Source organism: Equus caballus, chromosome 7 (genome assembly GCF_041296265.1).
Source record: "Equus caballus isolate H_3958 breed thoroughbred chromosome 7, TB-T2T, whole genome shotgun sequence".
Classification (NCBI taxonomy): Eukaryota; Metazoa; Chordata; class Mammalia; order Perissodactyla; family Equidae; genus Equus; species Equus caballus.
In genome coordinates, this window is record NC_091690.1 from 2,035,574 (window position 1) to 2,060,482 (window position 24,909).

Consider the following 24,909-nt stretch of genomic DNA (forward strand, 5'->3'; position numbering starts at 1 on the left):
ATGGCAGAGTAGGGGCCCCGAGACTCTTGGGTGTCATCTGTCATCTCCCTAATTTTGGGAATGGGAACCTTAATGGTGGACCCTGTGCATTTGTTAATCTCCACTCACTGGTGGCTGGTTGTAGAGTGGCAGATAGATGGGGCAAGATGGTGGGCCAGGGACCCCAACGTGAAGCCTGTGTCTAATCACATACCTCGCTCCAGCCGACACCGTGGCATATTTCCTGCTTGTACTGGAGGAAGCAGTTGGTCAGCTTCCCATTTGGCATTGCTCCTGGACAGCTCCAGGTGCAACTCAGTCCATGCTGTTTGTGATGCCAGTTGTTGTGGTTTTGTTAAATCAACATTGAAGTGGAGCTCCAGGTCAACAAGAGAGCAGGAGGGAACTGAATGAGCGGAGTTAATGGCTCACAGGTCCTGGAGGGACAGGGCCCACTCCAGGGGCCACACGGGAGGGCAGGGCAGGTGCATGGACAGAATGTCTCCTGCGGAGGGAACACAGCTTGTGTTCCCTTCTGACCCTCTGCCTTTGGGGGAGTTGTGATCCATCACATTTCGCGTTGGTATTGACGGGTCTGATACTCGCTCGCCGTTTCCCTTCTGTTGTCTGTGTGTCTCCAGTCTGTCTGTGTTCCTGCCCTCCTCCTCTGCTACTTTGTGTTGCATTAAGTGAATATTTTCTAGTAAAGTATTTCAGTTGGCTTAATGATTTTTTTGGTATTTTTTGCTTTTAAGAAGTTGATTGTATGAGAGTCACCACCTACATCTAATCAGACCAGCTCCAGATTTACAGTCGCTTCCTTCCAGTGACATGCAGAAGTGGTGCTCCCGTGTCACTCTCTGCCCCCTTTCTGTGGTGGTGTTACATAAATCGTATTTGTCCATGTCACCCGGCCCACACTGCGTGTGTCAATCAATACTTTACCGTCTCTCATCGTTCCCTTTCCTTCCACATCCAGCTCTGCTGCCATCCCCTCCTTTGGGCTGTTATTGGAAAATAGATTACAAATATGTGACATCTTACATGAGATACACCCAAAAATACATTATAAACACAATATTTTACACAACTGCTTTTTAAATCATTTAAGAAAATAAAGGAGAAAAACATGCATTCATATAATTACCTTTACTAGTGTGCTTTGTTTTTTCATGTGAATTTGAGTCACTGTCTGGGGACAATTGCAGTTAGTTTAAAGAATGTCCTTAGTATTTTATATAATGTGCTTCTCCTGGTCAAAAAAATTAGTTTTCCTTTATCTGGGAATGTTTTCATTTCACCTTTATTTTTAAAAAATAGCTTTCTGGATGTAGGTCCCTTGTTGACAATTTCTCTTTCTCTCCATGTGGTTTGGTGTCTTTCAATAAATTTAAGGTGATTTCAGCCATTATTTCTTCCAAGTGTTTGTCCTGCTCCTTTCTCTCCTGTCCTTGTGCTGCCATCACACGGGTGTCCGTGCCCCAAATGGTGCCCACCTTTCCCCGAGGTTCTGTTCTTAAATCTTGCTTCTCCCTGTCCTTCAGATTGCGTAATCTATCAGACTGTCCTCAAATTTGCTAATTCCTTATTCTGCCACTTCCAGTCCACTGACAGCCACTCTAGTGAATTACTTTTTACCACAAGGAGTTGATGGTCTTCTGTGTCAGTGTCTCCAGGACCACCCTCGGGTGTTGGGGATTCACTCCAAAGGCTCACAGAAGCATTTATTTCACAGAAGGACTTTTTTGGGAAAGTGGTTGTACACAGTGTTGGGGTTTATTAAGGGAAAGGATGCATATTAAAATTAATGAAGAAAAAAGACACATAGGGCAGAATTCAGGACAAACAGGCCCAAACTCAAATTATCCCCTCTCAGTGGAGCTGCACAGACAGAGCACCATGTGTGGCAACATGTGAGAAATCGAGCTCACCCACACCTGGGACTCCAGGGTTTTATCGAGTGTTAGCCACATAGGCATGGGGTGCCCCTCTGAGTGCCCTTGGCTACTCCGCGTCCAGCTCCTCCAGAAGTTGAACTGATGCAGTGGGCCCAGGGCCCCCAGTGGAGCAAATAGGCATTCTAAATCGCATGGTTGGCGTAAACTTGGGCATGGCCCAAGGCCCCAGCTCTACAGCACTCCTGTCAGGTGGTGTATTCCAAGGGCTTACAGACTTTCCCCCAGGAGCCGGCCACGGGCTGGTCCTGAAGAAGGTGTGGCATCTGGGCAGCTGAGGCCTGCTGCACATTCTCCAGTTGAAGCATTTATTTCATTCGTGTAGCATCTCCCTCCCGACCCTGCTGGTAGAAAGGAATAAGGTGAATAATCCCAGCCAAGTGTGGAGTTAAGTTCCGAGCGTTAGTGCTGCTGCTAAATCCATTAGGAAGTGAGGTTGAGAGAGTCAGAGCAGATGTGGGGGACCACAGACTCCCACGTGAACCTCCTGTGGGTTGACTTCAGCTCCCCAGGGCTCTCAGGCTCACCCCTCCTCCTGCACACATTCTGATGTTCTAGGACACGGTGGTCTTTGAGGACGTGGCTGTGGACTTCACCCCGGAGGAGTGGGCTCTGCTGGATGGTGCTCAGAGGAAGCTCTACAGAGACGTGATGCTGGAGACCTGCAGGAACCTGGCCTCTGTGGGTGAGGACGACAGCATCATCTCACTTACTTAGTGAACAAGCGTGTCTCATCAGTGCTGTGGCAAGATTTGAAAAGTGGACAAGGAATACATGGGCAAATAAGACAGAGATGGTCACAGCCATTGTGGACCTAGACGATAATAATATTTCTATGACAATGGAAATCTATGTATGAAACTGCGTCTTGTATCTTTGTTTTCGTTTAAAATACTTGAAGCTCCTTCAGTGTCGTCAGTGTGGGTTTTGCTTTGTGGGTCCGTTGGGTTCACAGAGAGATTTCTTGTTTGAAAACTTGGTTGGTCTTTAGGGAATTGCCTAAGATTTTGACCCCTCATGCCTGTCCTTGGTGAAGTCCCCAAAGTGCTCAAGTCTTTCTTTGCTCACAAATGCCTTCTCCCTTCATCTATTTACTTAACGTTTTTTTGTTTCAGATTGTGAGACACCATTTAAAGCCAGTGGGCCAGTTTCTGAACAGGATATGTATGAGGAAGAAATACCTAATAAACAGAAAAACTGGGAGGACCATAGTATTGAAGTTCAGCACAAAAACCATGGGAGAGATCTGAGGTGAGTTGCTCTCGCAGATGTCTCAGGAGAGAATCTTAGTGTGCCATGAAATTTGAAAAAAGAAAATTATGGGGCTGGCCCTGTGGCCTAGTGGTTAAGTTCAGCGCACTCTGCTTTTGCGGCCCTGGTTCAGATCCCAGCTGTGGACCCACACCACTTGTTGGCAGCCATGCTGTGGCAGTGACTCATGTACAAAATAGAGGAAGACTGGCACAGATGTTAGTTCAGGGCAAATCTTCCTCACCAAAAAAAGGAGAGAAAGAAAGAGAATTATAATCCTAGCTCCAAATTTGTTTATTCACAAGAATTTTAACAAAGAAAAATTTTTAATTTAATTAGATGTTGAGTGTTTAGAATATAATTCAGTTAGAAACAATTAGGGAGCAACCTCTATATAATAAACAGTGTATGAATAGTGAACACGCCTGAGCCCTCTGCTAGAGCATTTAGTTAGTTCTTTCAAACAATTCAAAGGAGTAGAAAAACTTCCTGTCGACTGAAATGCAGTCACACATGGCGTTTTAAGACTCATTAATCAGGAAAAAAAACCTGTTAATGAATATACTGTTAATAAAGTGCTTCTTACTCTTAATAGAAACCGTGTGGTGGACAGATTCTGTGAACGTAATGAAGGAAATCCACGCAGAGAAGCCTGCAGTCACATGCCCAGCCTTAATCTGTACCAGACTGTTTCTCCTGGAGTCAAACCGTACGAATGCACCAAGTGTGGACAGGGCTTCCTGCATCTCTCTTCCCTGAAGAGGCACGTCCGGTCTCGCCGTGGACATAAACCGTACCGGTGTCAGCAATGCAGGCAGAGCTGCTTTTGTCCCTCACACCCAAGAACTCACCCCGGGGAGAAGCCTTATGGATGTAAATTATGCGGGAAAACCTTTCCTTATTTCTACTCCCTCACTCAACACATCAGGGCTCACGCTACAGAGAAAAACTACGGATGTGAGCAATGTGGGAAAGCCTTCAGTGAGTTCTGCAGCCTGACTAGGCACATGAGGACTCATGCTGGGGAGAAGCCATATAAATGTAAGGAATGTGGGAAAGCCTTCATTTATCCATCCATCTTCCAAAGACACGTGATAACACACACTGGGGAGAAGCCCTATGAATGTAAATTATGTCAGAAAGCCTTTCACCATTCCTACTCCCTCCGGCAACATATGAAGATTCACACCTCAGAGAAAACCTATGAATGCAAGCAATGTAGGCAAACCTTCAGTCAGTTCTCCAGTTTTACTAGACATGTGCGAAACCACACTGGAGAAAAGCCGTATAAATGTAAGGAATGTGGGAAAGTCTTTGTTTATCCCTCAGTCTTTCAAAGGCACATGATCACACACACTGGGGAGAAGCCCTACGAATGTAAAGTATGTGGGAAGTCTTTTCGTCACCCTTACTCCCTCACTCAACATCTGAAGATGCACACGGCCGAGAAAAGCTATGAGTGCAAGCAATGCAGCCTAGCCTTTAATGCGTCTTCCAGTCTTACTCGACATGTGAAAACCCACTCTGGAAAGAAGCCTTATCAATGTCAGGACTGTGGGAAAGCTTTCATTTATCCCTCCACCTTTCAAAGGCACATGATCACACACACTGGGGAGAAGCCCTACGAATGTAAACAGTGTGGGAAAACCTTCAGTTATCCCCAGTCTTTTCAAAGACATGAAAAGACTCACACTGGAGAGAAACCCTATGAATGCAAGGAATGTGGGAAAGCCTTCAGTTGGCCTGAGACCTTCCGAGTGCACATGAGAATGCACACTGGAGAGAAACTCTACACCTGTGAAACCTGTGGGAAGACTTTCAGTTCCCCCAAGTCCTTTCAAGGTCACGTGAGAACTCACACCGGAGAGAAGCCTTACAAATGTAAACAGTGTGGAAAGGCCTTCAGTTGGCCCTCAACCTTTCGAGAACACGTGAGAATTCACACCGAAGAGAAACTGTATAAATGTGAAAAGTGTGGCAAAGCTTTCACTTCTTCCAGGTCCTTTCAAGGCCACATGAGGACTCACACTGGAGAAAAACCGTATGAATGTCCTCACTGTGGGAAGGCCTTCAGTTGGCCGTCATCCTTACAGAAGCACGTGAGAATGCACACTGGAGAGAAGCCCCATAAATGTGAGCAGTGTGGGAAAGCATTCAAGTGGCCCTCCTCCTTTCGAAACCACGTGAGAATGCACACTGGATAGCAACTCCATGGATGCGTGAGAGATTCAAAAGCTTTTAGAAAGCCCTGCTTTCTCTGGAGGAATCCTATAGCTGTAAGGAATGTTGAAACACCTCACGCAAGTTACCGTGTAATGCCCCAGGAAATTCACACCAGGAGAGAAGTATTACAGAAGTTACAAATGAGGTCTGTCCTTGTCACTACCTCACTTCAAAACTGGGTTACTAAGTGAATTTCTAGTTCTTTCACAATACATATTTATGTCAGAAATACTTCTGTAAGTCCTTTGGGCTCTAGTGCATAAGTTTGAATAGCACTTTTTTCTGATTTTTCAGTTAATACATGTTTTCCCTTTTCCTTTTGAAGTTTATTGGGCCATGGTGATTACAGGTGTGCTTTTAATATGACAATGTATTTAAATTTTTCTTTTCTTTTGAGGAAGATTGGCCCTGAGCTAACATCTGTGCTGATCTTCCTCTATTTTATGTGTGGGACACCGCCACAGCATGGCTGATGTGTGGTGTGTAGGTCCCTGTCCCGGATCTGAACCTGTGAACCCCGGGCCACAGAAGTGGAGCATGCGAACTTAGCCACTGCATCACCGGGCTGGCCTCAAGTTTAACTTTTATATAACATTGCAATTTAAGGGTCAGATGATAAGCTTTGTTCACTGGAGTGTAAGTGCCTTACAGTAAGCTTCTGAATGCCGAGGCCTCCATCTCAAAGACACATCTTGAATCAACATTGCCAGCGCTCTCACACAGCTGCTGCCAGAGCAACTAGATAAGGAACCAGGCTGCCTCCCACCCACGAAGTTCCCCTTCCCAAAGCCCTGGGTGCCCTGGAGAACTGACTGCTTGAGGGACCGCGCTTTTTCCTTTCCTCGCCCGAATCCCCACCTTTACATTTTAAATTCACCAATAAAGAGTGAACCTCTGAAAGCCTCGGCCCCCCCACCCTCCTCCCGAATAAAGGCAGAGCCCAATTCTGTTCTCTCTCTCCCCCTGACCTCGCCATGCCGCCCTCAGGCATGCTGTGTGCTCTCCAGGATTTGTGAGCAATAAATTTTTTTCTTCTAAGTTCCTTGCTGGGTTTTTTTTTTTTTTTTTCTGAGGTGTGTCTTACAATCATGGTAAGAACCATAGGAGCCAGCTGAGCCACAATGTTGGGTCCAGCCGGAGAAGTAGCCGGGGGGGCTTACTGCAAGGAGTACAGCTGCAGGCGACTGGCTGGGACGTTTGCAGCTGACAGGATCCCTGCAACAGGCTGGGGCCGACAGAACAATCAGTTAAAGTTTGTGAGTAAAGTATCAGGACAACGACGCTGTTTCCCTCGCCTTTCCCCTGACACACAGCTGACGAAGGCGGTTCTCCCCAGAAACACATTGGTCTTTTCTGGGCCCCTCACTATCGGCCTACCTCGCTTTATTGTACTTCACTGTGCTTTGCAGATAATGTGTTTTACACAAGACCCTCCACCAGCAAAAAGGTTACAACTCGCTAAAGGCTTAGATGATGGTTAGCGTATTTTTAGCAAGAAAAGTTTTTTTGTATGTGTGAGGAAGATGGGCCCTGAGCTAACATCTGTGCCAATCTTCCTCTGTTTCATGTGGGACGCTGCCACAGTGTGGCTTGAGCAGTGCTAGGTCTGTACCTGGGATCTGAACCTGTGAACCCCGGGCTGCTGAACCTTAGTGCATGAACTTAACCTCTACGCCACCAGGCCAGCCCCAACAGTCAAGTTTTTAAAAACTAAAATATGTACATTGTTTTCTTTAGAGATAATGCTATTGCACGCTTATTAGACTACACTGTAGTGCAAACATAACTTTTGTATGCACCGGGAAACAAAAAAACTCATGTAACTCACTTTATCACAATATTTGCTTTGTTGCAGTGGTCTGAAACCAGATCTGCAATATCTCTGAGGTATGCCTGTGTGTAAATGATCAGGACCAATGGGGTGGGAGGTTATGAAAAGCATTTTGGAAATTTTTGAAAACTTAGGATTTCATCTTGAACAATTCCTAAAGATGAATTGTTCTGAGTAACTCATATTGAAATGTTCTTCTGTGGAAATACTTTCATTCCTCATCTGTACATCTTCCAAAAGAAAGGTCTGGATGACAATAGGGGATGAGTTTTCTTTTTCTTTTTTTTTTTTTCTTGAGGAAGATCAGCCCTGAGCTAACTACTGCCAATCCTCCTCTTTTTGCTGGGGAAGCTTGGCTCAGCTGACATCCATGCCCATCTTCCTCTGCTTTATATGTGGGACGCCTACCACAGCATGGCTTGACAAGCAGCGCCATGTCCACACCCAGGATCCTAACTGGCGAACCCGGGGCCACCGAGAAGCAAACTGTGTACACTTAACCGGTGTGCCACTGCCAGCCCCCTAGGGGATGACTTTTGAAAATGTAATGTTATGATTGCTAAATGGCACACTACAAGTCTGACATTTGGGAGATGACCAGGGCAGAAGGCAGAGGCTATCGTTAATTTTATAGTTCAGAATCCTTTCTGCAAACTTTTCCCTCTTCCTGAAGGAAATCTCTGCCTCCTGCCTTTCCAAACTATTATGAGTGCAAGCTGACATACTGAACCTGGATCACACTGGAATTAGAAAAAGAACAAGTTAAACCCAAAAGTAGCACAAGGAAATTATAATAAAGATGAGAGCAGAGATGTGCAAAAGAGAGAATAGAAAGACAATAGAGGAAGTCAATAAAACCAAGAGTTGGTTCTTTGAAAAGATCAAAATTGACAAACCTTTAGCTAGATGGACTAAGAAAAAAGACCCAAATTGCTAAAATCAGAAATGAAAGTGGGAACACTGCTACTGATTCTACAGAAATAAAAAGGACAAGGAGATTACTATGAACAATCGTGTGTTAACAAATCAGATAACTGAGGTGAAACAGACAAATTCCTATAAGCAAACCAAAAAAAATAGACAATCCGAATAGTCCTATAACAAGTAAGGAGATGGGGTCAGTAATAAAAAAAAACCTCACTACAAAGAAAAGCCCAAGACCTGATGGCTTCACTGGTGAATTCTACCAAACATTCAAAGAAGAACTAGTACGAAGGCTTCTCGAACTTTCCCCCAAAAAATTGAAGAGCAAGGAACACTTCTTAATTCATTCTGAGCCAGGCAAAGACTCGACCACAAGAAAAAGCTACAAACATTCCGAAATGTGCTGCGTAAATCCTCAGCAAAATACTAGCAAATCGAATTTAGTGCTACAGTCAGCACCACGTAATGACATGTCCGTCAATGATGGACCACATATAGGACAGGGGTTCCATAAGAGCGTAATGGAGCTGAAAAATTCCTATCACTTAGTGATGTCGCAGCAGAACACCTCACTCGTGTTTGTGGTGATGCTGGCGTCAACAAATCCACTGCACTGCCACTCTGATGAAAGTATGGCACATACAACTATGTACAGTACATCATACTTGATAATGGTAATAAATGGCTATGTTGCCGGTTTATATATTTACTATACTATACTTATTATCTTAAAAGTATGCCCTTTCTACTTAAAAAAAAGTTAAAGGGAAAACAGTATGCTGTGTTATGCTGGCAGCAGACTCGTACATCTCGATTTTGCCACATCTCTTGATTGCATTGTTTTCTCTTGTGCCTGACTTAATCTCATGTTGTTTTGTTCACCTTGGCCCCTAAGCGTACAAAATCCACCACAAATATTGCCAGTAAGAGGTCACATCAAGTGTCTGACCTGGAAATGCAATTCAAAGTGATTAAGGACAATGAAGGTGGAAAATCAGTGCTAGTTATTGCTCGGCAGTCAGGTATGTCCCATTCCGTCAAAGCTACGATCCTGAAGAGCAAACTGAGAGAAGCTGTTAAAGGATCTGCTGCTTCGAAGGCCAAGAGGCTAACGAAAATTCAAGGACCTACGTGTGACACGGAGAAACTTCTAATGACCTAGATTGAAGACCAGACACGGAAGGATGGCCCTCTCAGCACTGCGATGATAACAGCCAAAGCAAAATGTTTGCTGTGTTGAAAGAAAAGGCTGGACCTGCCCATGATGCTGAATTTACTGCTAGCTCTGAGTGGCTGAAACAATTCAAGAATCATTATTCCTTACATCAGGTGGAAGCGAGCAGCGAGTCTGTGAGTGCTGGTGTGAAGGCAGCTGAAGAATTTTTGGAAACTCTAGATAAGCTGACTGTGGAGGAAAATGATTTGCCCGAGCAAATATCCAATAGGAATGAATCCTCCCTATTATGGAAATAGATGCCTAACAGGACTATCCCAGGCATAATAGGGAAGATACACAAGGGGTGCAATGCCGGGGGACATCCCCATCGCCCCTTGCTATAGGAACCTCAGAGGCAGAACAATGGGTAGGACGCTGCCCTAGGTTCAGGGGGGATTTTCAAGGTAATGGACCCTTTTCTTTCATCTCTCTTCATCTTTTTGCTTCCTAGGACCATAGAAGCTTCTCATTCTGTTCTTAAGGACTCACCTTGGGGTTGCCTTTTAAATAACTGGGCAAATTTGATCTACAAGATCTAAAGAAAAGGAGACATCTTTTACTGTAATACTGTTTGGCCTCAATATACTCTGAGTGAGGAAAAATGGCCCATGAACGGCACCCTAAATTTTAATACTACTTTTCAACTAGACTTATTTTGCCGTTGCCTGGGGAAATGGTCTGAAATCCCTTAAATTCAAGCATCCATGTCCCTAAATCAAGATCCTGGACTCAGAGCGGCTTGTTGCCTGTGTCTCGTGATTAATAGAGGGGGTGAAGAAGGGATTTACAAAGCCAGTGAATTTTGACAAACTCCAGGAAATAACTCAGGGAACAGAGGAACACCCTGCCCCTTTTCAAGGGAGATTAGCTGAAGCCATTCGAACAGACACTAATGTAGACCCTCCTTCTCTGGAAGGGACGGCTGTGCTAAACATCACTTCATTAGTCAGTCAGCCCCAGACACATGCAGAAAAGAGACTAAATGGGCCTTGGGTCCTCAAACACCTGCACAGAGACCTTTGGGGGTTGCTACTCAGGTGTTTAATGATCGGGACTTGACTCTTAAACAGGGTAAGGACAGGGGCCAGCCCGGTGGTGCAGCGGTTAAGTTCACATGTTCCACTTCGGCGGCCCAGGGTTCGCCGGTTTGGATCCCGGTGTGGACATGGCACCACTTGGAAAGCCATGCTGTGGTAGGCGACCCACATAAAAAGTAGAGGAAGATGGGCATGGATGTGAGCTCAGGGCCAGTCTTCCTCAGCAAAAAAAAAAAAAAAAAAAAAAAAAAGAGGAGGACTGGCAGCAGACGTTAGCTCAGGGCTAATCTTCCTCAAAAAGAAAAAAGAAAAACAACAGCGTAAGGACAGAAGGGCAAAGTTACAGGGTAAGGCACAGGCTCACATTTCAGCAGCTGCCATTGCAGAAATGCCACAGACACAGGCTAACCAGGGGCCCAAGTCTCAAACTACCGATGCCAGAGGCCCAGGTGAGTCCCCTTGCTACCGTTGCCATCACCTTGGACCCTGGAGCAAACAGTGCCCCAGAAAGGAGCTTCCTCCTGGGCCTTGTCCTCTCTGCAAGCGAGAGGGACATTGGAAGCACCATTGTCCTTGCCTCCAGAGTGAGGAGGGGCCAAGAACACACTTCCCTGCCCGGGGGTGCGACCCTGAGGACTCCACCTGAAGGGGCCCAGAGGCCAGTCCGGCTCCCGTCACCATCGAACAGACTGAGCCCCAGGTGACTCTGGATGTGGAGGGGAAGCAGATCAACTTTCTTATTGACACGGGAGCCACTTACTCTGCACTTGTTTCTCACTCTGGCCCAACTCGGGAGTCCCATCAAAAAATTGTCGGAATAGAGGGCGACTCTAAGTTTTGTTATCAGACTCTTCCTTTAGCTTGCCAATATGGGACTCAGGTGTTTTCCCATACTTTCCTAGACCTACCTGTTTGTCCAATTCCACTATTAGGGCAGGGCTCAATGAAAAAGATAGGAAGCTGATTTATTCTAACACAAGAGGAGGATGGCTTGTTTGCTGCACTCTCTCCAAGCTCTGTTGTTTCCCAGATCCCCTCTAATATTGCACCCCATATATGGGAAGAGCTGATCCCCAGGTTTGGGACTGCTCCCTTCCAGGAAGGGCTCTAACAGCACAGCCGGTCCCTATGACCCTGCACGACGCTTCTCTTCTCCCCAGGAGAAGCAACACCCTTCAAAACCAGAGGCAATCGAAGGATCACAACCCCTCTTATTAAAATTCCTCAGTCACGGCCTCCTTCAATGACATCAATCTCCCTATAACACTCCTGTCTCGCCTGTGAAGAAGCCAAGTGGAGATTATCGTTTGCTCCAGGACCTCTGCATAACTAATGAGGCCACTGTTCCTGTCCCCCCATCGAGCCTACCCCAGATACTACACTTTCCCAGCTCCCAGAAATCTCTGATTGGTTTAAGTCCTGGACTTAAAGGATGCTTTCCTCTGGATTCTTCTGGATGCAACTTCCCAACCTTGATTCTCCTTTGAATGGAAGTTTCCTAATGAAGCTCTTCCCACCCAGTTGACAGGACAGCCCTCCGGCAAGGTTTTCGGGGTGGCCCCCATTTGTTCGGAAGTGCCCCAGGCAAGGAGCTGCGGGATGCTGAACTCCCTGCTGGTGCCTTCATACAATATGTTGATGGTGTTCTTGTTTGTAGTCCCGCAAAGGAGGATTCTGATCACAACACTGTCGTTGTCCTTAATTTCTTAGCCCAACGGGGATATCGAGTGTCCCCACAAAAGGCACAAATTTCACAACAGCAGGTGTCCTATTTGGGCTACGATTTAACCCCAGGACATGGGGCAGTTTCTGTAAATAGGAAAACGACTATCCTCGAACTCAGACCACCAAAGACAAAATGACACTTGGCACTTTCCTGGGTGTGGCAGGACTCTGTCGTTCATGGCTTCCTCAGTTCAAGGTAACAGCAAAGCCCTCACATGAAGCAACCAGGGGACCTGATAGGGAACCTCTGGAATGGACAGAAATCAAGGACAAGGCCTTTTGGTCCGTTCAACAACTGTCTTCTGCCCCAGCCCCAGCTCTGCCTAGTGAAAAGCAGGGCCAGGCCCTCAGTACCCTCACTCAAGGACCAGGCCTAGAGACCCGAATTGTTGGCTATTTCTCAAGAACTCGAGACTCGGTGGCTTTGGGATGGCCAGCCTGCTTCAGGGCCGTGGCAGCTACAGCTCCGTTAGTTGAGGAGGCCTCTCAATTAACTATGGGACAAGCTCGAACAGTCACAACTCCCCATCAGGTACAAGCCGTCTTACAACCTAAGGGACATCAATGGATGACCGAAGGACGTCTAACTAAATATCGGGCCATCCTCCTAGACTCCCCTGACGCCATCCTCAGGGTCTGTCAAGATTAACCTGGCAGACATTGTGCCCGGTCCTGATTACCCAGCCCAGGATTCGAGCACACGTGCTCTGAAGTCATAGGACAAGGGTGCTCTCGCAGGCCTGACTTGACCTGCTGGACTCTCCCATGGATAACGTGGATGACACCTGCTGTATAGACGGCAGTAGCTTCGCAGAACAGGGCATACACGAGGCGGGCTGCGCCATAGTAAACGCCTTCCCATCCTCGAGGCACAAGCCCTTCCGGCCAATACGTCCGCCCAAGAGGCTGAACTCACCGCTCTCACCCGAGCTCTTCGCCTGGCGAAGGACATGGTTCTTAATATTTACGCTCCCAACATGCCTTCTTGGGGCTGCATGCACACGGGGCCACATGGAAGGAAAGGGGTTTACTCAACGCAAAGACCTCCCCTATCGAACACGGAGCAGAGGTCTCGGCTCTTTCCAACTCTGTGCTTCTTCCAAAGGAAGTGGCTCTGTCCATTACTGGGGACACCGGGAGGATTTAGCCCTTGAGAGCAAGGGGAATAACTTCGCTGACCGGGAAACTAAACAGGCTGGACTGAGGCCTTTCCTTGTCGAAGTGAACGGGCAATCGCAGTAACAAAGGCCCTTCTGAGGGAGATCATCCCACACTTTGCCTTCCCCCAGACCTTACAGAGTGACAACGTCCCTCTTTGTAGCTCAAATAACACGCCACGTCTCTTCAGCTTTACAAATTAAATACTCTTTGCATTCGGCCTGGCAGCCACAATCCTCTGGGAAAGTGGAGAAGGCAAACCACACTCTAAACGACCTCTCTCCAAATTAAGTCTCGAAACCTGGGAAACTTGGATTACACTCTGACCTACTGGCCTCCCACGGACGAGAATGGCCCCTCAGAACAGGTTGGGGTTAGGTCCTTAGGAAATCCTTCCCATCCACCGACATAGTATTGGACTCTGATTACCACCAGCTGGCCCGATATTCCACTGAGGCCGGCCTCATACGAAAGGAACTGAATGAGTGTGTTGCTAATCATGTACCCAAGGCGGAACCAGTCTGCCGATAGACCGTGCCAGGTAAATCCTGGAGATGTTACCAGCAAAGTGGGCTCATCTGCTCACCGCAAGACACGACAATAGTCAGGAGGCAAGGTGGCAGGACAGAGAGGACTTCATTACGGCTTGCTAGCAAGAGGGAAGATGGCCAACTCATGTCCAAAAGAACCATCTCCCAGAACAGAGACTCCAGGTGAGTTATATACGGGGCTGGTCTGCAGGTGGGGGAGGTGGCTGGGCCCTGGGTGGGGCAGACATCTGGTCCCAGTTCCTGAGAGTCCTTTGTTTCTCCGGATATGCAGCAGAGAGTGGAGCAATGCCCTATACCCTGCTCTTTCAGTTGTCATTGATGATGGCTATCAGCATGGCTCTCTGCCCAGAGGTCATGACATTCCCAGAGAGCTCAAAAGAACAAAGTTATCTTAAAGCCACTGGGAGGGCCCACCAAATCTACAGAGCACATCTGGGCTAGTGAGTCAGAGGTCCGTTAAAGTTACAATATGGTTTCTTTTCTACAATATGGCTTCCTTCATGTCAACCTTGTGTTGAGCCGGTATTAGAGACATGGTGTATTTAAAGGATTGGAAAACACATGCTGATGGGCTGAACCCAAAACGGAAAGGACCTTATCAAGTCGTTCATTTTTTTTAACATTATGTTTTTTACAATTTTACTTTTCCTTTCTCTCCCCCAAGTCCCCTGGCACATAGTTGTATATATTTACTTGTGGGTCCTTCTAGTTGTGGCATGTGGGACGCCACCTCAGCATGGCATGACGAGCAGTGCCATGTGCACACCCAGGATCCGAACTGGCGAAACCCTGAGCCGTCAAAGCAGAGAGCACGAACTCAACCCCTCGTCTGCCGGCGGGCCCCTCAAGTCATTCTAAGGACCCTCACAGCTGTCAAGTTAAAAGACCATACTTCTTGGACTCATGTTTCCCAATATGACTTCTTTATAGGACAAAGCTGATCCAGATCCTGCTGTTGAACCGGACTACTCTTGTGAACAAACCGGTGATTTAGAACTACTTTTTAGAACAAAATGAGCCCTATCTTGATTATTTTCCTCTGTTGATGAAAATAATCCATAACCAATCTGTAAATGAAAATTTGGGTGAGTTTATTCTGAGCTGAACTCTGAGGACCATGGCCCGGGGCCTTTCTTCCCAAAGGAAGAAAGGGCACTGAAGAAGTGGGATGCACAGAGTGGTTATATCCCCCCAAACAGGGTGTTTCACATATGATTGAAATGTCCCTCCCACAATAGTCACAAGATTGCCCTGTCAGCACAGCACTTGATGGACACAGCAGGTAGTGCGTCTGCTGTCTCAGTGGGCGTAGCAGGAGGCAAGTCTGTTGTTTGGAGCTGGGTGGTCACAGGTGAGCACAGCAATCAGTTCCTAGCCTAAGGAAAGATGCTTAATCCTTAATGAGACGCCAACGTTGGGAGGGGGAGGGAAGTTGCACTTTATCTCAAGGGCCTTTGCTCTTGCCATAGGGAATATCTAAAGCAGATATACAATGCATGCTCAACGGCATCGGTCAGGGCCTTTTGGAAAGACAAGGTCAGGCTGAATTAGGTTTACACCAAATGGCTTCCTCATATTCTCCAATATATCCTATTGCTTGCCATTTTTATTTGTCACCTCTTATCTCCTTTTGTAATGACAGACAATTCTTTTTAAAAATGGGCTCAACATTATGCTGAGCTCCATAACAAAACCACGTGTTGGGTTTGCAGACCCTTGCCTCTGACTAGGGCTTCCGGGCTCCCCTGGTGGGTCACTCCCCTCCAGGGCACTGACTGGCGTGCAATGCTTCCCTTTACTACACCAGGTATTTCTAGCTCTTCTTTTCTACAAGATTCATCTGTTACTAATCATATTGTCTCCTTGTGGCCATCCGTCTCTGTCACCTGGGAGTTCCCTGGCCACAATCAAACCTTTTCCTTCAACTCTATTGCCCACATACTAACTAGACTCGCCTGGTCCCAGGGGGATCATAGATGAATTCCTAAGGTAAAGCCCCCACCCATTGATACACAGGATGGACTATAGCAAACTTGGGATGAATATACTTGGCTCACACCTACTAGTGGTCACCTCAGTCAAAAGGCCACTCTATGTTGGGAACAAACCAATCACACTTGTGATACTCTGTGTAATAGCACCCGACCTATGGGACAAATGCCCCGTTATGTGTGTTCTCATTTCATAGCCTTAAAAAATACTGATTGATCTGGGACTGACTGGGACAGATGGCCCAGCACACATTGGCTAGCCCCTAATGGCAGTCAGTGGTTATGTAGCTCCAACTTATGGCCTTGGCTGCCACCTGGATGGACTGGACGATGCACCCTAGGCTTCATCTGGATGCAAGGTAGAACTCCATTTACTATATCCCCCTGCTGGCCTACCCACCCTGCAACAGCGCTGGACCCGCTCCGGCTTCCACTGGGATGACCACCTTGCCTCAATTTTCCCTCCCCAATTAGGAATCGAAAGTGTCATCTGGCACATAGAAGCCCTAAACAAATTTACCATGAAGGCATTGAATGATACACAACATAGCCCTTTGCTGCTTGATTTAGAAGTATCCCAAATGCATAAGGGGGTCCTGCAAAACCGAATGGCACTGGAGGTCTTGACAGCACCACAGGGGGGCACTTGTGCCATTATAAAAATCTAATGTTGTCTATATCCCCGACTACCATCAAAATATCTCTGGCTTCCTATCTGAGATGAGCCACCAAATTAAATCCATGCCCGACCCCACCCCATCCCCAAACGATTGGTTGGACTCCTGGTCAGGTCCAGGCCCCTGGACTACTATCAAAGCCTTATTCACTGGGTTGATCATACTGCTTGTATTTCTTATCATAATTTGTTTTCTATTTCATTGTTTGTCTTGCACATGTCAACAAAATTTCGCCTCCTGAAGCACTTCTCATCAAATGATTCTCCCGTCTCCAGAGCATCTGCATACCTTGTCTGCCTTAGACTCCATGGGCACAACCTTCCAGTCCACTGAACTTCCTGCCTGAACCCCTGTGGCCCCATTTAGGGACAGCTCTGCGACCTCGTACAGCTGGAAGTAGTCACAGAAGACTGACCACTCTCCATGTCCCCAAAGGATTTCAGGGCCTAATGGATTCAAGGGGATTTTGTGATGTGGATCAAGGCTCCCCAGGGAGAGAAGCCCAAGGCATCCTGGCCCACATGCCAATTGAAACGAGCCTCTGGGAAGTATAGGGCGTCCTGACCTCATTCATATCTAACGTTATACGACTACACGATAACCAGACCCCACCTGCACTGACACAATTTTAACAGCTTTTTAAACATGATTTTTCCTTTGTCTAGTAAAAAACAACGCACTTGCCTGTGCCTTATAAATTTACCCCTATCCTCAACCCATTGCAGCTCTTCCCTGCCCAGGGGCCTGTCCCCATGGTACTCTCTGGGTAAAAGAGCATGACACCAGACCTTGAGAGTCCCAGAAATCTCCCTGACTCCTGGGCTCACTGAGCTCGCATCAAACGTGATGCGTGGAGCCTGTCTCGCCTGGAGCCCACATCCCTGAGCCCCTCCTCATCGCCCCCTTTCCCTACACAGCTGCCTCGAGATTCCGTAATCCTTGAAGAGGAGTCTTTGAGAGTTAGTGACCCGTCTTCCGAATAGCCCCCTAATCTAATCTAATCTAACTAAACTTCCTTTCTCCATCTAACTCATTGGGATTAATTGGCTCAGATCGCGGAGAGCAGAGCGAGCCCGTTGCTCAGTAGCAGGTAGGGGGCGGGTGTCCCAGCGTCAGCGGTCACACAGGCAATCCGAGCACGACCCAGGCTCGTATGTGGTGACATCACTGTTGCGTGTCTGTTTTTAAAGGGCACCGATCCACGGTGACTCCTCCCCCTGACAGGCGTCTGACCCCGGAGCTCACCAGGCCCCCTGTCCCAGCTCCAGATGGGGGCACTCCAGGGAAACTGAGTCAGGACTTCCCGGTCCAACATAAGGACGCGCTGCAGGATGACGCCAGGTCCGCCAGCCGGCAGCTGCTTCTGCTGGGAGCCCACGACCCCAGCGGGCGGTCCCAGTCCGGGGAGGAAGCCGGGCAGGAAGCTGCTGAGGCCGAAGGCCCACGCTTCCGCCCAGCCCTGCCACGTGACCAGCGCCAGCGCCTGTCAGGCACGCTCTGGATTGTAACGCTGTCCAATCAGGGAGGACGGGGGCGGGACCATAGGGGAGCGCCGCATCAAGGAACAGGGGCGGGTCTTGGACATCTGTCCATTCAGGACCCGGTGCGTGCTAGAACTCTGTCCATTCAGAGTGCGTGCCAGGATGAGTGACGAAGATACCATCCAATCACCACACAGGAGCCTGCAGCTGCGTCCATAAGAGACGCGGGCGGGGGCGCTTGCATCCTCTTGGAAGTCGCTGTGGTCCCCGCGCATCCCCGTGCGCACCGGCCCCGCGCGGCCCGAGAAGTCCCGTCTCCGTCGCTCTCACTTGCCGGCGCCGCGGGGCCGCGAGGAGGACGCCTGGAGGGTCCGGAGCGGGCGGTGATGGTGAGTGCGCGGGCCGGGCGGAGACCGGGAGGGGCTGGTTGGAACCGGCGGGAACTGGCTGGAAGCGGCCACGGGCCCGGGTCTCCCTGCGTCCCCCGGGGTCGCGCTCAAGTACCCAAACTTGGGTGCGGGTTGCGTCCTGGCGTCTTGTCCCAGCCCCGCGTGGGGGTCCTGGTCCCACCTGAGTCTCCACTGTGGGCGCAAACAATCCGTAAGGGATCCATAGATCAAAGCTGGGGTGAGTTTGTCACCCAGATCTGAGGACCGGTCTGGGGCCCTGCGTCCCCACGAAGGACGGACACCAAAGAAGTGAGTGTGCACAGTGGTCATATACGTCAGAGAGCAGGTGTCACAGATGATCGGAATGTCCCTTTTACAACGGTCACCAGGTCGCCCAGCCGGCAGAGCGATCGCACAGCAGGGAGCAGGTCTGTGGTCTCCAGCTGGGGGATCGCAGGGTGGGCGCAGCAAGCAGTTCCTGGCCTGGGGAGAGACGCTTATCCGAGGGGGAGGTTACATCTTCCTTCATCTTCAAGGGCATTGTTCTCGTCTCTGGACGGAGAAGATGGTGAGGGCAGAAATACAGGGCGTGCCCCGTGGGCACGGCAGGCGCTTTGGGAAACAAGGTGAGGCCGAATTAGTTTTACAAGTGGCTTGCTCGTGTCCGCCAGTATAGCCTACTGCTCCCCACTTATTTATCACCGCCCTGGTCGTGGGGTGGGTCCTGACATCTTATCCCAGCCCCTTGTCAGAGGGGGATGGGTGGACCCCAGCTGGGCAGTCAGGGCCGAGGATCGTGGGGTTCCGTCCGGACTGGGGGCCGGAGACGGTGGGACGGGGCCGAGGGCGGGTCTCAGATGCCGCAGCCCGGAACTCACCGGAAAAGGGCTTTTTTCTGCCGGGCAGGAGGGGAGCAGGCAGGCGGGTCTCAGGACCCCCGCCCCGTGGTCGCGCAGCGCGGGCTCGGGTCCAGGCCCGTCCGCATCTCAGTGCTCCTTCCGACGGGCGGGGGTCGGGCCTGCGGGGCGCGCGGAGGCCGAGAGCGTCTGGGAAGGAGGGGGCGATGGTGCGCAGGGGTTAGGCGGTGGAGACGAAGCATCCGAGCTCAGTGAGCACACTTTCCTGCCGGAGAGGGACCGCAGGGGCGGGAGGAGGGACGCGCCCGGGGCAGGGGCTCCGCGGGAGGGGGCGCTGTGGCCGGAGGACCCGCAGGAGCTGGGCGGCGTTTGTCTGGAGTGGACGGAGCAGGAGGCCCGGGTGTGGTGCTGATGGCAGGTCCCGAGCGCAGCCCGTCCTCGGAGGGGCCGTCTGCGGGCCCGGGCTGCGGGCGGCCCAGGGCGGCGTCTGCGGAGGAGAGGCTGAAGCCGCGTGGCCGACACGCGTTGGTTCTGTTCGTCGGTGGGGACGAGCCGTGGGGCTGCTTCCTGGGGGTCGGTGGAGCTGAGTGTGCCGCGCGCTGAGTGAGTCTGTGAAGGTCACACGTGGGGCGGGCTCCCGGGGGTCCCTGCTGGTGAGAGGGTCTGTGAAAGGAGCGTCTATACGGGGCGGAGCGGGAGCTCGGAGCGGCTCCTCTTTGCTGAGAAGGAGGCCCGGGAGGAGGGGCGCGTCCGCCCTGAGGAGGGAGCCGGGCTGAGTGCGGCTCTAGATTTAACTGCCCTGGTTCCTCGGTGCCCCCTCACTCCTTCCCTGGGAGGGGCCACTCTGGGTACCTCCCCGCGGGGGAGCCCGGCCCCAGCTCAGGACCAGGTTGGACCTTCCCTGTGGGAGCAGGTGCTGCTCTTCCTGTGGTTTCCTTGACGGAATCTGCTCCCAGCGTGCTGCCCCCCCCACCCCCCCCAACCCCGGGTGACCACCGTCCTGCTTCTTTGTGTTTCTCTTTGTCGCTTTACATGTGTTCTCAGTCACCAAGCAGGGTTCTGTGTGGTTCCGCCTCTGCTGAATGTGCAGGGAGTGAATGTCACCAGGAACACAGCATCCATGTCACACGGAGGGCCTCTCTGTGCTTCCTCAGCCGCAGTCTGTGTCATACGTGCTGGTGGCTGAGGCTCGAGGCACTCTGTTCTCTCATCCATTCCAGTTCTAGAGGGCCTGGGTTGCCTCTCTTTTATGTTTCCCTTTTGTTGGCAGAGCCGCTGCAGGCATTCTTGTTTTTATCTCCAAGTGCAAATGGATCATAAATGTTTTTCGTGTTGGAGAAGAATGTCAGGGGTGTGGATTATGGGTAAGTTCAAATTCACTAGGAAATGCTGATGGAGGAGTGTTTGGATCTAGTGTCTTACTGTCACACGTGTGTTTATTTCACCTCATTTCCTGCACTTGCAGTTAACCCACGTTGGTCCATCTTGAGTGTGTGGAATGGGATCTCCTTTTGATGCCATATTGTACTGGTTCCCATTGGGGTTGAGCATTTCTCATGTGGCGTTCTAAACGCATCGGACAGTTAGCCCTTAATGATTATGTAGCTAGTGACTAGTCTTTTTTTTTTCTATCAGTGATTATAGCGTTTAGTTGTTTGCATGTCTATGGTTCATGGTGCTGCTGAGGAAATTTATTATTGGACTCCCACTAGCTTCTTCCCAGATAACATCTCCCTGACACCTGGGTCACCATGGTAGCAGAAGCCAGAGTTATTTTGCAGGAACTAAGGCTCGACCCCTGTCTGGCTAAGGCCGGTGGAGACCAGCAAACGACCGGTTGAGGCTGCACAGGTGTCCGATACATGAACTCCTGAAATCAGGGAGCCAAACACTACACCCTCAGGTCATGTTAAGGCCACCATTTGGTGACCGTGCGTCCTATGAGGGGCCGTGAGGCTTCCCTACGTTTGCGCAGATCGTCAATTACCTGCCTTCTCCTTACCTCCCATCGCCTGTCTCCATGCTTCAGACCACCCCACCCCTCCATAAATATCCTTAGTCCCCATTTTTGGGGGGCAGACTTGAGATTTGTTCTCCCTTCTTTCTTGGCCTCCTTGTGAATAAACCCTTTGTCTGCCGCAAACTCCTCTTGTGATTGGCTTTTCGTGCAATGGGCGAAACGAACGTGGTTTGTTAACTTCATCGTCTGTCAGATAGTTTTCAGTTATTTTCTCATCTTTAATTCATTTGTGTGTTTACTGCTTTCTCATGTTTTCTTTACATGGTCTGGACAGTCATCCTTTTTCATGTCTGGGTATTGCAGATATTTTCTCCCAGATCATGGTTTATTGTTTCTCTCATCTGCATTTTGATGGGCACGTCCTAGTTTAATAGACTTGAATTTCCCGCTCTCTTCCTCTGTAGCTGACTCTTTTCTCTTGAATAGGAAAACTCTCCCAGCTGTCAAGTCATAAACACGTTTGCCTGTGGCTTCTCCAAGTGTTCTGCTGTCGTGTCTCACAGTTAGATCTGCAGTGAGCTGGTCATTGTCCGTGAGGCTGATGAGGACACCGGTCCCTTATTCCTCTGTAGATGCCAGTTGTCCCTGCCCCACGTATCACAGAGCCTCCATCCCACTCTTGCCCGGCAGCGCTGCTCTGGGGCAGGTCCACGTGCCCACCTTGGGGGCCTGTTTCAGGGGGTCCGTTTTCTCCATTGGTGTCCCTGTCCCTCCCCCTGGTGATGCCATCCTGTCCTAATCACTACAGTTTAACAAGTTTTAATGTCTGTCAGGGAAAATCCCACACCTTGTTTACAGAAAATGTCAGATTTTCTTAGGAATTTGTTTTACATTCCCGTTTTTAGAAGTAGCTTTTCTTAAGTTCAAACAAAACAGAAACAAACCCAAGACAAACCTGGTTGACCATTTAATGGAGTTTCCTTAAAACTCGTGAGCAGTTGAGAGAGCTGCCATCACGCTCTCCTTTCTGTGGACGTGTGAGGTCTCTGCATTTGCTGCGCTCCACTCTGGTGTCACCTAGTAACACTTTGACAGATTTCCAGTAAGTCATTTTTCATCCCACATTATATGTATTTTAGGAATGAAATAAAATTAGTTGTAATAGCAATTAGCTTAAAAATTCTATGTTAACAAAGTCTATCTTAAAAATGTACTCTTCAACTGCTTGTTTCTATTGATTCAAAATACATTTGATTTTTTTTTTATGACTTTGAATTCTGGAAACAAACATCTGATTCTATGATTATCTTCATATTATTTTCGAGTGTGACGTGCACAACCATTATGCTATGAATAAAGGGAAAGTTTTTCTTTCGTTACAGCGTTTTCTTCTCAGGAAAAGGACACCATTAGTTTTCTCAATTAATGATTTAAAAACTAGCCTGTACTGCATTTCAGCACTGGAGAGGTTTCTCTGTCTGTCATTACAGAGAGCTCATGGTGAGGAACACATTTGCTTATTGCTGGGTCCCTCCCTCAGGAGCTTCCAAGATGGAAACTGAAATTGGCCCCATACGTACAGGGCAGGCAAAGACCTAAGAAAGGGCCAGGCCACTCCAGATTTTAGGTGGCAGTTTTAATGAGCATGGAAACTTACGAGGCTTGTCTTATGCAGCCCAAAGATGAGTAGTTTCTGCTCCCACCCGCCAAATCTGAAAAGTTTCTCTAGGGGCCTTAACCAGGTTCGATCCCGTCCACAGTCCAGATGGTCTCAACACTGACTCACTCTCTCAAGGCTGTGGCCTTGGGGCAGCTTCTGGGAGTTGGGAAGGCAAGCGGAACCCACATTCCAAGCGTAGTGATAGGGCAGGCAGCCTCCAGAGGCCCGGATTTATCTCCAGGGTCAATCCCCCATCATGTCTTGTGTTGACCTCTGCAAGAGATACTTGAAAACACTGAAAAGATGCAAGACTTTCAATGTGGTTTTATGTTAAACCATTTACAGGACCTTAGTTATCAAACCTGAGCAACTAAAAAGATAGAATAGAAGATTAAGAGGAATTTATTTTGTTTTTTCTTTATTTGTATAAAGTATTTTAAAACGAGTTTCTTAAACTCATTCTCTCCCCCAATATTAAGGTGACAAATTAAAGCATGTTTTCCTGCCATTGTGGTGTGTGCAGCAGAGAGCCATGTTTCCAGTAGGAACCAGCACTTTCCTCAAGTGCATTGGGCGGGTTTGTTTTTATATTCTCCTCCTCCACATGCGAGTGAGGGAGCTTATGACCACACATCTTGTCCCCACCAAGAGACACGTGTAAACACATAAATGTTTACTAAGGTGGAGGTGGTCACCTTTGAAAACTAAAAAGCAGGTTTTCTGTAAAGTTCCAGTACTGGTATTTAAATTTCGCTGAGGCATTTTCTGCTATAGGAATAAAGAGAAAGACAAGATGAAGCCTTGATTTAGGATGAGAGTACATTATTATGGGTCGTGTGTTGGAATAATCATTCGCTCAATATTTCGCTCCATTGGGACGAGAGTTTGAAAAGGGCTTCATACACCTTTAGAATTCATCACATACACTAGAATAAGGTTTTATAAGTTAACGCTGATTATTACTCATACTTGTCCATTTTGAGAGCTCAGCAGCCTTCATAAAGTACACACACACACACATGTTCACCTGTTATGAGGCAGGTTTGTGAAAATAATTTCATACACCACATCTCTCCATGAACTGTCAGCTTACAGCATTTCTTACCTGAGAGACATCCCAAGAATAGTGTTTCATAGAAAGCCCCCTCCCTACTAGGAAACAGTCATGAAGGATTTTGAATCACTTTACTCTTTAAAGGACGTTCTTTCCTCGTCTCCAAGTCCGGGTGCCATTCATTCCCTTTAGAGCCAGTTGTGTTGAAAGGCTTGTGAGATAATAGAAAACATGCATTGTTGTCAGCCCTCAGCGCCTGACACCCTTGGAATTTCCTGGGTGATAGGAGCATCCTTTGTTCTCATGAGGTGACTCTGGCTGGGCTCCTGGAGGAGGATTTGTCACTGGAAAGATGAAGCCATGACTAGAAGCTTGGGATTTTTAGCCCTGTCCCCACTGTCTTGAGAGGGCAGAACGCCTGAAACTGAGTTTAATGATCGATCATGTATACGTGATGAAGCCTCTGTAAAAGTCCCAATAGTGTGGGGTTTGCAGAGCTTCCGGGTTGGTGAAGAGATGGAGGTGCAGGGAGAGTGGCGGCTGTTATATTCGAATTCTGTGTTCATCATTTTTGGGACCCGCCAGACTGTCTTCCAAAGTGGCTGCACTGTTTACATGCCCGTGAACGATGGATGAGCTTCCCCCTTGCTCATGTCCCGCCAGCACTTGCTCCATTTCTGCAGTGAATGAACAGGGCTCTGCTTGTAGCCTTGATTTGCATTTCCCTGCTGGCCGAGGGCCAGCCTCTGCTCATGTCTTCTTGGCCATTCTTATTTCTTCTTTGGAGACGGGTCTGCTCACATTTCTTGCCCATTATTTAATTATAGCGTTTCTCTTTATATTGTCTCTTTTTTATTGTTGTGATCTGAGTTCTTTAAGCACGGTGAGAACACGAGCCTCCTACAGGCGTGTGGTTGGCAAACCCCAGCTGCTGTGCTAAGTGAGGTGGCCTGACCTTCTCTGCAGCTGATGCAGCTGGGAGTTTTATCT

General features: G+C 48.7%; 1 protein-coding gene and 1 long non-coding RNA gene across 4 annotated transcripts in view; one reads left to right on the plus strand and one right to left on the minus strand.

Moving 5' to 3' along the window:
- LOC111767407 (zinc finger protein 57) overlaps positions 1-24,909 on the plus strand; it is a 37,997-nt gene that overhangs the window by 7,213 nt on the left and 5,875 nt on the right. Inside the window, exons 2-4 of one of the 3 annotated variants that reach the window (XM_005611461.4) lie at positions 2,493-2,619; positions 3,050-3,185; positions 3,781-6,446. In XM_005611461.4, coding sequence (XP_005611518.3) covers positions 2,493-2,619; positions 3,050-3,185; positions 3,781-5,389 — 1,872 coding nt within the window. In that variant the 3' untranslated portion in view covers positions 5,390-6,446. Of the gene's footprint in view, positions 1-2,492; positions 2,620-3,049; positions 3,186-3,780; positions 6,447-18,198; positions 18,389-24,909 lie in introns of those variants that run through there. The other 2 variants (XM_070272447.1, XM_023646409.2) reach the window with 2 other exon arrangements.
- Positions 709-17,920, minus strand: LOC138924940 (uncharacterized). The gene is made up of 3 exons (XR_011440351.1): positions 17,764-17,920; positions 1,127-2,275; positions 709-983 (listed from the first exon to the last, which is right to left on the minus strand). It is a non-coding gene; the product is annotated as an uncharacterized lncRNA (long non-coding RNA).